The 13,045-nt window shown below is 42.1% G+C and overlaps 1 protein-coding gene across 1 annotated transcript in view; it reads left to right on the forward strand.

Moving 5' to 3' along the window:
* Positions 1-13,045, forward strand: part of Enpp6 (ectonucleotide pyrophosphatase/phosphodiesterase 6) — an 81,716-nt gene that overhangs the window by 23,122 nt on the left and 45,549 nt on the right. Inside the window, exon 2 of the mRNA XM_090353774.1 lies at positions 12,186-12,365. Within this exon, the coding sequence (XP_090209900.1) occupies positions 12,186-12,365 (180 nt within the window). The remainder of the gene's footprint in view (positions 1-12,185; positions 12,366-13,045) is intronic.

Below are 13,045 nucleotides of genomic sequence, written 5' to 3' on the forward strand. Positions count from 1 at the left end.
ACTTGAAAATGTTTGTAAAATAAAGGACTTTTAAGCTGTGTCAAAACTTTTCAGGAGAGTGAACGTAGGCTGTTGGCATGTCTAATATAGATGAATGTCTGAGAATTTGCTCAGGAAAGCAGGCTTTGGGGACAGACCCAAGTCAGGCTGGTTAGAGCTGGTCTTCAGAAGCCAGGCACAGCAGAGGGTCAGGGCTTGCTAAATGACACTCTCTGGACCCTGCTTCTCCATGTGTCATGGCACCATTAGCTCTTAGATTCCTGACAATGCTGTGGTGCCCTCAAAACCTGAGGTGGGAGGAATGAAAGCTGGGCTCCTGGGCAAGATGGTGGGGGAGGCTGCTAATGGTGGAGATTCTTGTAACTACCAGTAGAGGGCAGTGATGGGCTATTGTATTCCCTAGACTCCAGGCAATTTAGCTCTTCTGGTCAATTTGAGTCCAACCTGCAAGCCATGCTATCTTTCTAATTTTCTTGGTCCTGAAAAAAATAAAGCAGGTTCTAGTAGTATTTCAAGGGATTTGAAAGTTTGCATTATAAGATGGGGTGTAAAGACCAAGTAAGAAATACTCTACCCAGCCCTATCCCTTCCCAGAAGCCATCAAAAAAGATATATTTGATAAGATTGTCCTTTAAGGAGAATGTAGGTGCTTGTGTGTATTTAGCAACCAAAATACCACTACCCAGATGCTGTGCCAAGGCCTTGGCCACCTCAAATGATTTATTCTTGCCAGAATCGGACGTGTTCTTAGTGGTAGCGCATTTGCTTAGCATGTGCAAAGCCCTGGGCTCCACTCCCAACACTACAAATAATAAAGAAAAAGGAAACAGAAGACTTCTAAAATAAGGAAATTAAGGTTCACCAAAACTTAGTAGATTGTGTGAAGTCCCACTGCTAGTAAGGCCACACCCTTCCTAAGATCGTGAGTTCTCTTCTTAGCCTGCCTGGGGCCTCTAATTTGAACTCAAAAAGCATCTCTTTCCCTATGGCATCTACTGCCATGGTTGATACATCAAAAAGACATTTCTCACACCTAACGGAGGGAGGAGTTGCTCATTTGGGTTATTCTTTCCTCCCTGAGGCAAAGCGTCTCTCAACACATTTTATTATATACCAAGAGCCCCCAAAAAGAGTGATAAACACAAACCATTTGGAAAAGCACAAGTTCATTTCTCTACTGGGTGGCAGCTAGTGACCATTGATTGGCGGCTACCTGGATGGTGTTAGCTCCAGGGGTAGGGTTAGCTCCCCTGTCGTGAGAGGCTAGTCTTACTTCTTTTTGTGCACATTTCCCCCTAGGCCATGAACTCAGACAGGCCAGGATCATATCCACCTCACACATTCTAGCCGTCATACAAACAGATCATACTGACAAATGTGTAGGATACAGCAATAATTGGCACAATAACTAGAGTTCTACATCACCTATGGGACTTTCGCTCCTGCAGACACTTCCCAAATTTACTCTTCTAGACAAAGGAACAACAAAAGCAGCTCCTAAACACACAAATGCTGCTTCCTCCCCTCCAACTGGAACTGGAACCTTTAACATTCACAAGAAAGCAATATCTTGCTTCAGGAGTGAGAAATGGCTGACCCAAAGCACTGTTTTGGCCATGTCTACTGGAATGTTAATGGCAAGCAAACACAAGTCAAGGTACTCAGTCTCAAACTGAGAGTTTAAAAATTGTTTGAAAAAAATAATGATAGCATTAAGCCTTGACAAGTTTATCTGGGTGTTTAAGTTCCTTTAAAGTTCTCACCATCCAAGGTATTAAAAAGCTGAAACTTTGGAGGCTCCAAGGAGAGGCAACTAGAAAATATAAGGATAGATCCCTCAAAATGGGATTAAAATTCTTACTTAAAAAATTCAGCTGGGGCAATTCCACTACTTGGCATTTACCCAGCTGTCCAGAAACAAAGGCATACTAAATCCACTAGCACAATGATGTTCATTGCAGCACTATTTACCATAACAAAGGTATGGAACCAACCCAGATGTCCCTCAGTTGATGAGTGGATCAACAAGATGTGGTATTTATACACAATGGAATTCTATGCTGCTGTCAGAAAGAATGACATTGCCCATTTGTTAGGAAATGGAAAGACTTAGAAAAAATCATATTAAGTGAAGTAAGCTAGACTCAAAGGAACATAGGCTCAATGGTTTCCCTCATTTGTCCTAATCAGTAGAAACCTTGGGCTCTCCTAGCAGAGATTTGCAATAGAGCAAAACCTAGATACATAAGGCCATGCAGTGTGATGCTAAATGAAAGGACCTCTAGGATATAAAAACAAAAGCCATATAATGAGTGGTTGCCCTTAATGTACTATGTTATCTCTCATCTCTTTTGCTGTCCCCTGGTTATCTCATATTGTTACAGTATTTCACTTTATTATCTGATATATTGGATATATTTGTATATTTGGTTATTTGAAATTGGATAGGGAAGGGGGAAAATCAAGATGAGGGGTGGGGGTGGGGGGAAGGGAAATGGGGACCAAGACATAAGAAAGGGTATCAATGTATGTGAAATAATGCACCTTCTATCTGGTGAATATAATGTAACCCTTCTATTAATTACAATAAAAATATAAGAAAAAAGGGCCGGGAGTTTGGCCTAGTGGTTAAAGTGTTTGCCTAGCATGCACGAAGACCCGGGTTCGATTCCTCGGTACCACATACATAGAAAAAAGCAGGAAGTGGTGCTGAGGCTCGAGTGGTAGAGCTCTAGCCTTGAGAAAGTCCAAGGACAGGGCTCAGGCCCTGAGCTCAAGCCCAGGACTGGCAAAAAAAAAAAAACAACCCAAAAAACAAAAAAATATAAGAAAAAAATTCAGCTGGGGGCCGTGAGTTTGTCCTGGTGGTAGAGTGCTTGCCTAACAGTCATGAAGACCCAGGTTCGATTTTTTTGGTACCACATACATAGGAAAATAAAAAAAGCTCGGAGTGGTGCTGAGGCTCAAGTGGTAGAGCTCTATCCTTGAGGAAAGTTCGAGGACAGTGCTCAGGCCTTGACCTCAAACCCAGGATTGGCAAAAGAAAAAAAAAATTCAGCTGGGAGCTGGGCACAGTGGCTCACACCTGTAATCCTAGCTACTCAGGAGGCTGAGATCTGAGAATCAAGGTTCGAAGCCAGCCTGGGCACAAAAGGACCCGAGACTCTTATTTCCAATTTCCAAATGGGAAGTGGAGCTTGGTGCAAGGATAGGGTGGTAGCCTTGAGCTGAAGAGCTCACAGACAATACCCAGGTAGAGTTCAAGCCCCATGACCCCCACACACAAAAAAAAATTCAGCTGGGGGCTGGGAGTTTGGCCTAGTGGAAGAGTGCTTGCCTAGCATGCATGAAGACCCAAGTTTGATTCCTTAGTACCACATGCATAGAAAAAAGCCAGAAATGGTGCTGTGGCTCAAGTCGTAGAGCTCTAGCCTTGAGAATGCCCAAGGATAATGCTCAGGCCCTAAGTTCAAGCCCCAGGACTGGTAAAAGAAAACTCAGCTGGGTGCTAGTGGCTCATGACTGTAAATCCTACCTATGCAGGAGGTTGAAATCTGAAGATCTTAGTTCAATGACAGCTTGGGCAGAAAACTTTATGAGTCTCTTATTTCTAATTAATCCACAAAATGTCTGAGGTAGAGGTGTGTCTGAAATGGTGGAGTATCAGGCTTGAGTGAAAAAGCCATGTTAGAGCATGTAATGTTGAGTTCAAATCTTAGTACATGAGTGTGTGTGCGCACACACACACACACACACACACACACACACACACACACCACTCTTACCTCCTCACTGTGGAGTCTGTAGTGAAAGGCTGCCTCTGTGAGTAAACAGGCTCTCATCAGACTTTCCAGATCATGTGCTTGTAAGCTATTTTTTTCCTCTACTTGCTTCTTACTTATACCTCCCCACCCACCTCCCCAGAAAAGGGAGGATTTTATTCTTTGCCTGTTCACACCAGATAGAGCAAAGTTACTGTGAGTTCACAACTGGCTTTAAACATTCTTATCAATTCCTAGCATGAATGAATAGTCCAGTAATAATGTGGCATCTGGCCCCCATTTTTCTTTTAGAGATTACCTATTATCTAGTCCAAGTTTTACAATAATTGAAAAGCTTGATGGGAAAATGTGGCTTGAGTTCAAGACACAACGCTGCCTCTTGTTCCACTGATTAAATGGCCTCTCATTCTTGCTCCTGGCTGGTGGATTGAGGAACACTTGAAGTTCTTCTGCTCTTGGTGTGAGGACTCTCATCCCGGAAGAATTCACAGTGAAATGGGAAGGGTTGAGACTTATTTCCTGCCTATCATCTCCTCTGATCCTCTGAAGAATTTGGCCAATCTGATGTACCTACTAGAGAGGAGATTGGGCCAGCTTAGAGATGGATACTTATCAAGGCAAGAGGGCCAGGAAGAGTCGCTGTGAGACAGAGGTGCTAACTGAAGTTCATACTCTCCAAATAAGAAACTTCTTCCTCCAGATATCCACCATATTTGGAGACAGCCTTAAAAGAACTCAGTAAACAATCACAGTGTGACTCTAAAGAAATTCTATTATAAAAATATTTCGTATTTAATGTAGCTATTTTCCCAACTCTTTGCACAGAGGTGAAGATGGATTAAATTGTCCGGAAATTTCTTGGAGCTTTTCATTTTCCTTTTTCTTTCTTTCTTTTTTTAAAATCAGTGTTGGATATCTAATATGCATGAGGATTCATATTAGGCAAGTGCTCTACTTCTAAGCCACACTCTGTCCTTCTTTGAGTGTTTTAGTCAAAACTCCAAAACTTTTGCTTTTATCCTTAGACAGGAAAACAATTTTTATTTCTCTTACTATATTCTAATTCTTAAGGAATTGTACCAAGTGATGGTAACAGCAGAAAAATTAAGCAATATATTTTCTTTAATCAAGTGACCTCAAAACAAGGAGCATGAGTGTCTGCAGTCAAAAATCTCCCCACCTCTGACTCCAACCAGGGAACAAACTTCCAAGTTTCTCATCTTCAATTAAACAGCAAAAATAGGAGTGGAGATGTGTCTAAAATGGTAGAGTGCCAGCCTTGAGCAGAAAAAGGTAAGGGACAGTGCCCAGGCCCTGAGTAGAAGCCTCAGTACTGGCACGGGCACATGCACAAGCATACACCACACACACACACACACACACACACACCCCTTTCCAGGCCGTTTCTTTCTTTTTTGGGGGGAGGGTCATGGGGGCTTATACTCTGCCTGGGCCCTGTCTCTGAGCTCTTCAGCTCCAGACTACCGCCCTGTCCTTGAACCAAGCCCCATTTCCCATTTTCTACAGGTTAATTGGAGATAAGAGTCTCAGGTCCTTTTGTGCCCAGGCTGGTTTTGAATCTTGATCCTCAGATCTCAGCCTCCTGAGTAGCTAGGATTACAGGTGTGAGGCTCCATGCCCAGCTATCTTTCCTTTTCTTAAAAAAAGTTAGGGTTATTTTTGCTTCAATCCTTACACTTCACACCATAATCAGAGCCTGTTAAATCAGCCTTGTAATATTTGTGACTCAGATTATAATCATGATTTTGTCTGTCACATACATTAGTAGTAGTTGCTTTTAAAGATGTGAAAATTGTGAGATTTTTCTTTCCATGTGATCTTGCATGCTTCATTTGGAACCCCTTCTTTAACGTACCGAGATCTGTCAGAGAACAAGTGAAGAAAATAGATTCTACTTCCCAACAAAGATGACCTATGAACAACTTTTGATTTATTAAGTAAGATCCTTTGAACCATGCACTGTTAATTCTTCTGCATTTCTTGGCTGAGAAGTAGCCATTGGAAAGTTCCCTAATATAAACAGAATCTAACCTAATCCTTAGGCTTCCCAAATGCTCAAGAAAATGTAGTAAGAGGAGACTAATAGTATGAATGTCAGACTTATTTAACATCCTCAGGTTGCCTGGCTGTAGGTTGGATATATAAAGATCCTTCTTGGAGTCCTGACAATTTGAGGTGATTTATATATATGCTTAGTCTCTAAGATGCACCATTAAACTGTGATCCCAGAATTCCAACTTTTGGAGCCGCTTTCTTCAACACTTGGACTCCTTCCAGAGCAAAAGGAAACCCAAGATTACTGTCTCCTCTTCTGACAGCCTCTCCTCCTTTGGAGGTATTTATGGTGATGCTTGGATATGCTAGTGAACTGCAAGTGATAAGAATTCTGGAGATCCAGAATCACTCCATGTGGTTTCTTTGCTGACATCTGAGGCAAATGCTGACCCAAGGCTTGGTGAGCCTGAAGCAGCTGGTAGGAGCTGGCAAGTTGTACTGGGACAGTCAGACACTGGCTTTGGGTGAAGACTCCACCCCCTCACTAGCTGTGACCCCTCCCTGTCACTTGGCCCAAAAGTTTTCCAACCTGCAAAAACAACCACCTCCTAGAGTGAGGTTGAAGACTAGGAGGTAAACATAAAGCGCTCTTATTAAACTGGTCACCGAATACCGTCAGAACGGTGTTTTGCCTTTGGCCTCTAGGTTATAAACTTCACCCTTCCAGTCTAATTCACCTTCCAGTCTAGCCATGGGTTGCCCTACTCAGGAAAATGCTTCCTGAGTAGGCTCATCTCAATCTGGTTCCTTGCCACCTGGCCTGTCATGTTCCCCTGAATTTATCGTCTGTCAAGGTGTGAGCTTCATAGATTTCATAACAGCAAGCATGTTTGTGGGCTTCTTGAGTGCTGGGAATTATTCTCAAGATCACCAGTGATGTCTGTCATTGCAGACATAATTAAATCCTAGCATACTATGTTACTTTCCTATATACATATTTCAATTTAATTAATTAATTAATTTGGTAAGTTGTGGGGCATCTTGAACTCTGAGCCTGGGTGCTGTCTCCGAGCTCTTCAACTCAAGGCTAGCACTCTACCACTTTGAGCCACAGTACCACTTCTGGTCTTTGGGTGGTTAATTGGAGATAAGAGTCTCACAGACTTTCGTGCCCAGGCTGGCTTTGAACTGAGATCCTTAAATCGTAGCCTAGGATTATGGGTGTGAACCATTGGTGCCCAGCCTAGAGAGTCATTTTCATTTATAAACTAGGCAGAGTGAGAGATTAACAACAATCAGTAAGGAAATAAAGCAATATGTAATTCTACAAGTTATGTCAATGTGGCTTTGGCACTCTCTCTCTCTCTCTCTCTCTCTCTCTCTCTCTCTCTCTCTCTCTCTCTCTCTCTCTCTCTCTCTCTGCTGTACAATGTCTAGGTGATGAGTGGAGGGAGGTGAAGCATATAGCTTTGGGATATATAAAGAGAGGTTGCTGTATATCATTTTCAGAGATCCTTAGGAAGCTGTTTTGAGTCAACAGATGAAACGCCCACCATCTGCCATCTCCCCTTGAGACACAAATCACCCCTTTGTCCATTGGATCAGTGTTGTATATGCTACCTGCTTGATAGTCACTAGTAGTGTCTCATTCATCAGACACTGTCTACATATCATAGTGCAATGTTCATATATATATGTGTACATATATATATATATACATACATATACACATGTATATCTCCTGAACAGGGAGGCGAACACTGCTTAAGTCACCCCTTTCAAAATCCTTTAGTAAGAAAGAATACTCTTTCACTCTCAATGATTTTCATGTTTTAAATTAAAATATACTCACACACAATGACTTTATAATTTTCTTTATTTTCCTATATAGTTTTAATTGGGTAGAAGAGAAATTTTAATATCTTGACCAAATTCAAATCGTCCTGGAACTATATTCTTTTTTTTTTTAAATTACTGATTGTAAAAATAGCACTCCATGGTTTCAGTTTGTGTGGTCATCTTTCTGGTCCCTTAAGGCTAGATCACTTGTGAAAAGCTTTATTTGGCTTACAGTTCTGGAGTCTGGAAGTCCTAAATGGTATGACTCCAGTGTTCTGGGAAGTGTTTCCTGCCTCATTACCATACATGAGATAGGCAGAAAGGGAGAAGTCCTATTGCAGAAGGGGCTAAGCAGGTGGGCTGGCTTCAATTTATAACAATCTGCTCTTCTGAGAATTAATTTGTCTGAGGGGAGCTACATTATTCCCTTCCTAGAATGCCCCCTCCTAAGGCCACATTACCTCTCACTAGGACCAACTTTTTAAAGGTTCCACTCTCCACTCCTACCCCCTACACTGCTACTCTGAAGACAGAGCATGCGCAATTGAGGGAACTAAAAACCAAAGAATAAACAAAGGAAGAAGCTACAAAAGGAGTAAATATTTAATGTTCAAAAAGAATGAGAAAAAGAAGAGTTAGTAATTTTATAGATCCAATGGATAAAGAAAGAAAAGTGGTGCCTGGGCCCCGGTGGAGCTGTAAGGAGTGCTTTATTCAAGAGGGGAGTCTCTTTGAAGGCCCATCCCAGTGGCCTTTTGCATGGGAGAGGGAAATGGGCTCCACCACAAGAATGGCAAAGACACATGGAGATTCTTTGCTGAAAAGCAGACTGGGAGTCAGTAGATGAAAAATTACTAAGTATAAAGACCAGGACAAAAGGGAATTGTAACTAGGCCCACTCACCAGCACACTGGCTGAAGGCAGGTGGGACTGACAAGATATAAAGGAGGTTAGATAACAATAGTGGGGGAGTGTCCCTGAACCAGCTCCCTGGAATTCTTGCTCAGACTGGACTCCGCTGGCCACAGAGAGAGAAACTCAAGGTCAAGCCTAGTTGTGCCTAGACTCCAATCAGTCTGATTCAACTTAAGAAAAGATTCATTAAATGAGGTCCAGAAGAAGGCCTTTTCAATTGCAGTCACAATGGACATGTCCTCTATTTTCTTCTGTGATATGAAGGCCAGCCACTTTGGAGGCAGAGGGAACATGTAATACAATGCAGTTTACGAGGGCGTGCTAGGAAAATACATTTGAGTAAGACTTTTTGGAATATTAAATGGAAATGTCACACCCCACTCCTTTTGTGCAGCAGCTCTAGGGATGTAAACTATTCCATGAGCTCTCTCTGACAAGCATGGATGTGGATGTTAACCTCCCACAAAGCCCTTCTTTGAAGGAGAAGAACAGAAGTGGACACTGCTTACCTCAGATCTGACAACCAGTTCAGATCTCTGCTGCGAGGGAGTCAGGAATATTGCTCTTACCACCTTGAGCAAATGTCCCAAATAACCAAACCATAGGAAATCTCTGTAGAAAGCACAAACCAGAGAAAAACTAGGAAGAGTTGCAGACATGAAAAAAAAAATAGCTCTGGGCCAGGCAGGAATATGAGAAAGAGCACTTGTGGGCTGCAGAAGTGAACACATTGTGGTTTGTTTTGTTCTGTTGGTTTCTTTTAGCCTTCATCTATTTACCCAGGCAATAATAAAGAGAGAGAGAGAGAGAGAGAGAGAGAGAGAGAGAGAGAGAGAGAGAGAGAGAGAGAGAGAAAGAAGAAGAAGAAGAAGAAGAAGAAGAAGAAGGAGGAGGAGGAGGAGGAGGAGGAGGAGGAGGAGGAAGAAGAAGAAGAAGAAGAAGAAGAAGAAGAAGAAGAAGAAGAAGAAGAAGAAGAAGAAGAAGAAGAAGAAGAAGGGAAGGGAAGGGAAGGGAAGGGAAGGGAAGGGAAGGGAAGGGAAGGGAAGGGAAGGGAAGGGAAGAGAAGAGAAGAGAAGAGAAGAGAAGAGAAGAGAAGAGAAGAGAAGAGGGAGGGGAGAGAGAGAGGAGGGGGAGAAAGGAAATGCCCATAAACACACACATGTGCACACACACACACACACACACACACACACAAATTAGTCATATACAGTTCTACAATTTACAGGAAGATCCTCATAATCATTTTTTGTTGGTCATGGGGCTTGAACTCAAGGCTTGGGCACTGTCCCTGAGCTTTCTTACTCAAGGCTAGTGCTCTACCACTTGAGCCACAGTGCTACTTTTTTAAATCTAGAAAATAGCAGAGAAGCAGAAGTGAGTTTCACAACTCCACTTCTGCCTTTTTGATGGTTCATTGGAGATCAGTCTCATAAACTTTCCTTCCACAGGCTGGCTTTGAACTACAATTATTTCTTTTTTTTGCCAGTCCTGGGGCTTGAACTCAGGGCCTGAGCACTGTCCTTGAGCTTTCTCCAGGCTAGAGCTCTACCACTTGAGCCACAGCACCAGTATCAGCTTTTTCTATGTATGTGGTACGGAGGAATTGAACCCAGGTCTTCGTGCATGCTAGGCAAGCACTTTACCACTAGGCCAAACTCCAGCTCTGAACTACAATTCTTCAATCTCAATCTCCTAAGTAGCAGGGTTACAGATGTGAGCCAACAGCACTCAGCTGATATGTAGTATTTGGGCAATTGTTTTGTACTTCTTTGGACATAGTATCTTGTGAAAACAACCCTACTCTTCATCGCCATGCTTGTTACCTAGACCTTCTGGTCCTGACCTGGTGATTCACTTAGAGGCTCTTTAGGTCATTGATCTTGTTTGTTACCTCTTCCCAATTTTTGTACTCTCCTGGAGCCTGTGCATACCAGGCCCATGTGAAATGCCTTGCTTGACCTTGGGAGGGCGGTAGAGAGCATCATTGGGGCAGTCTGTCCAGGAGGCTATACCCAGTGGATTCCCTCGCCTAATGAAAGGGTCCAGGAAGCAACATCATCAGGATGACAAAAAATGTTTCCCCTTAGGGAATACTGAACTTTGAATAAAGGGAAGAGATAAGGACTTTTACTTATAAGAGAGGTTCCCTTAATGTTATGTGATCCCATTTTCATATGCAAAATAAGATAATAGAGTTAGGCCAAAAAGAAGTGTATCCCTAAGCATGTTCTAACTAGATCATTAGCTAGAACATTGTATGGTGGTGGGGGTGGGCACGAGTGACATGTTCACCCACTCAGCAGCACACAGTGGGTGTGATTCTCAAATTACAGCTGCAACCAGGTTCCTTTCCCAGACTCAGCTCTAGGTGGCCTATATCTTTTAGGCATAAAAAACTGCCTAGTTGAATATGAAATCATAAGCTACTTGGTGATGGGGATTATTTATTCAAATTTTAATCTCTGGGCTTACCACAGTACAAAATGGATGTGTGTGTGTGTGTGTGTGTGTGTGTGTGTGTGTGTGTGTGTAGAAAGAGAGATGTATGTATATATATATATATATATACATTTAATAAAAGTGAGTTCAATTTCCTTTGCTAGTGGAGAAACTGTTAGATTTTAATTTAATGTCCTAATCTAATTAGTACTCATGGAAAAGCTTCAATTAAGATGAAAAACAAAACAACTAGTCCTACAACTTCGAGTAAAAACTATTTTGTTTAGCTCTTTGGGCTTTAAACTTAAAACATGGTTCATGGAATACCTAGCTTTCTTAAATATAAGATTTTTTTTCCTTTATGCTATTTCTGGTGCCCAAATTTTCCAAATTGTATTTGTTTGTTTGTTTAAAATAAAGTTTTGGGAGGTATAGAGACAAGAAGAAACAACAGTAAACAAACAACAACAAAAAAGCCACTCTGATTAAGGGAGCTCAGCAAAGTGGGTTTCATCCTAGTGCCAAATGACGCTCACAAAAATTACAGCAATTTTTGATGTACTTGCCAATGTTTGTGTTATTTTTACTTTAAAGATGTAACAGATTGCTCCAAAATAAATAATTGAAGCCTAATGTTTCAAAAGAGTCCAAGCATTTGCCTTCTCTTCTGGGACTAAGCTGTGTCCACCCCTCATTTCTATATAACACTCCATTAGGAGGGTTGTTTTTCTGCAGAAAACAAAGTCGAATCTATTTTTTAACCATCCTGTTCCAAATGTCATAGGTTCAGTACTGAAGCAATAACTGCACTTATCCAAGAAGGGCGAGAATGAAGTGGGTAACAGCTGGATTTCCGAGCTGGTGGGAGGAGGTGTTTAGAAGGAGGTCTGTAGTGAGAGCCTGCACTCCAGCTAGCATAGAATCTGCATTTCCACGCTGACTTGTATTTAGACCTCAAGCCAGGAACAGAAGGCCTAATGCTGCACAAGCTGTCCACAGTGTTTAAAACTGCGCAGACTGGGCAGGTTAGCTTCATACCAAACGGCACCACCAACCAGCTAGTGGTTGACTGGATTGTTGGTGTTTCCGATTCAGTCAAAGGAAGGAGTATCCAATACAAAAGAAGAATTTCATGTTGTTCTATGAATAACTTTTATAATCTGAAAATAAGGCTTGCCCCTCTCACCCATCCAGGCCGCCATTGTGAAGTCCACCAGATGATCGGGAATTACATGTGGGATCCCAGCACCAACAAGTCATTCGATATTGGGGTCAATAGAGACAGTCTGATGCCACTCTGGTGGAATGGGTCAGAACCTCTGTGGATCACTATGACCAAGGCCAGAAGGAAGGTCTATATGTACTACTGGCCAGGTAAGTGTGCTGGTCTCTGGCGGGCTCCAGTTGTCCAAATTTCAAAACACTAGGGGATATCTGAGGAAAAAGAGTGAAATAGTCCCACTGCAAGACCAAGCCATGGTTTCAAAGGTGGGATCTTTACGTAAGAACTATTATGGGCACATATTAAATGATCTTTTTTTTGAAGTCTCTAACATCAGATCAGAAACAATACCATTTCTTGATTCCCTTTGTTCAAAAATACTGTCGCAAGCTGGGCACAGTGGCTCATGCGTGTAATCCTAGCTACTTAGGAGCCTGAGATCTGAGGATTACGGTTCAAAGCCAGCCCAGGCACTAAAGACCGTGAGACTCTTATTTCCATTTAATCACTAGAAAACCGGAAGTGGGACTGTGGCTTAGGGGTAGGGTAGTAGTCTTGAACTGAAGAGCTCAGGGACAATGCCCAGACTCAGGGGTAGGACTGTAGCCTTGAGCTGAAGAGCTCAGACACCGTGCCCAGGCCCAGAGTTCAAGCCCCATGATCTAAAAACAAAAATACTGTCTCAATATATCAATTTTTTTGTTGTTTTTCATGGGAAAAATTCTGGATATGTAAAAGAGATAATATGGAAAAGATAATTCAAACCACTCACATTATGGAAATGCATTCAATGAAGTCTTTTGTTATAAGATTTCTGAACACCTGAGGTCAT

This window comes from Megascapheus bottae, chromosome 20 (genome assembly GCF_031878675.1).
Source record: "Megascapheus bottae isolate mThoBot1 chromosome 20, mThoBot2.hap1, whole genome shotgun sequence".
Classification (NCBI taxonomy): Eukaryota; Metazoa; Chordata; class Mammalia; order Rodentia; family Geomyidae; genus Megascapheus; species Megascapheus bottae.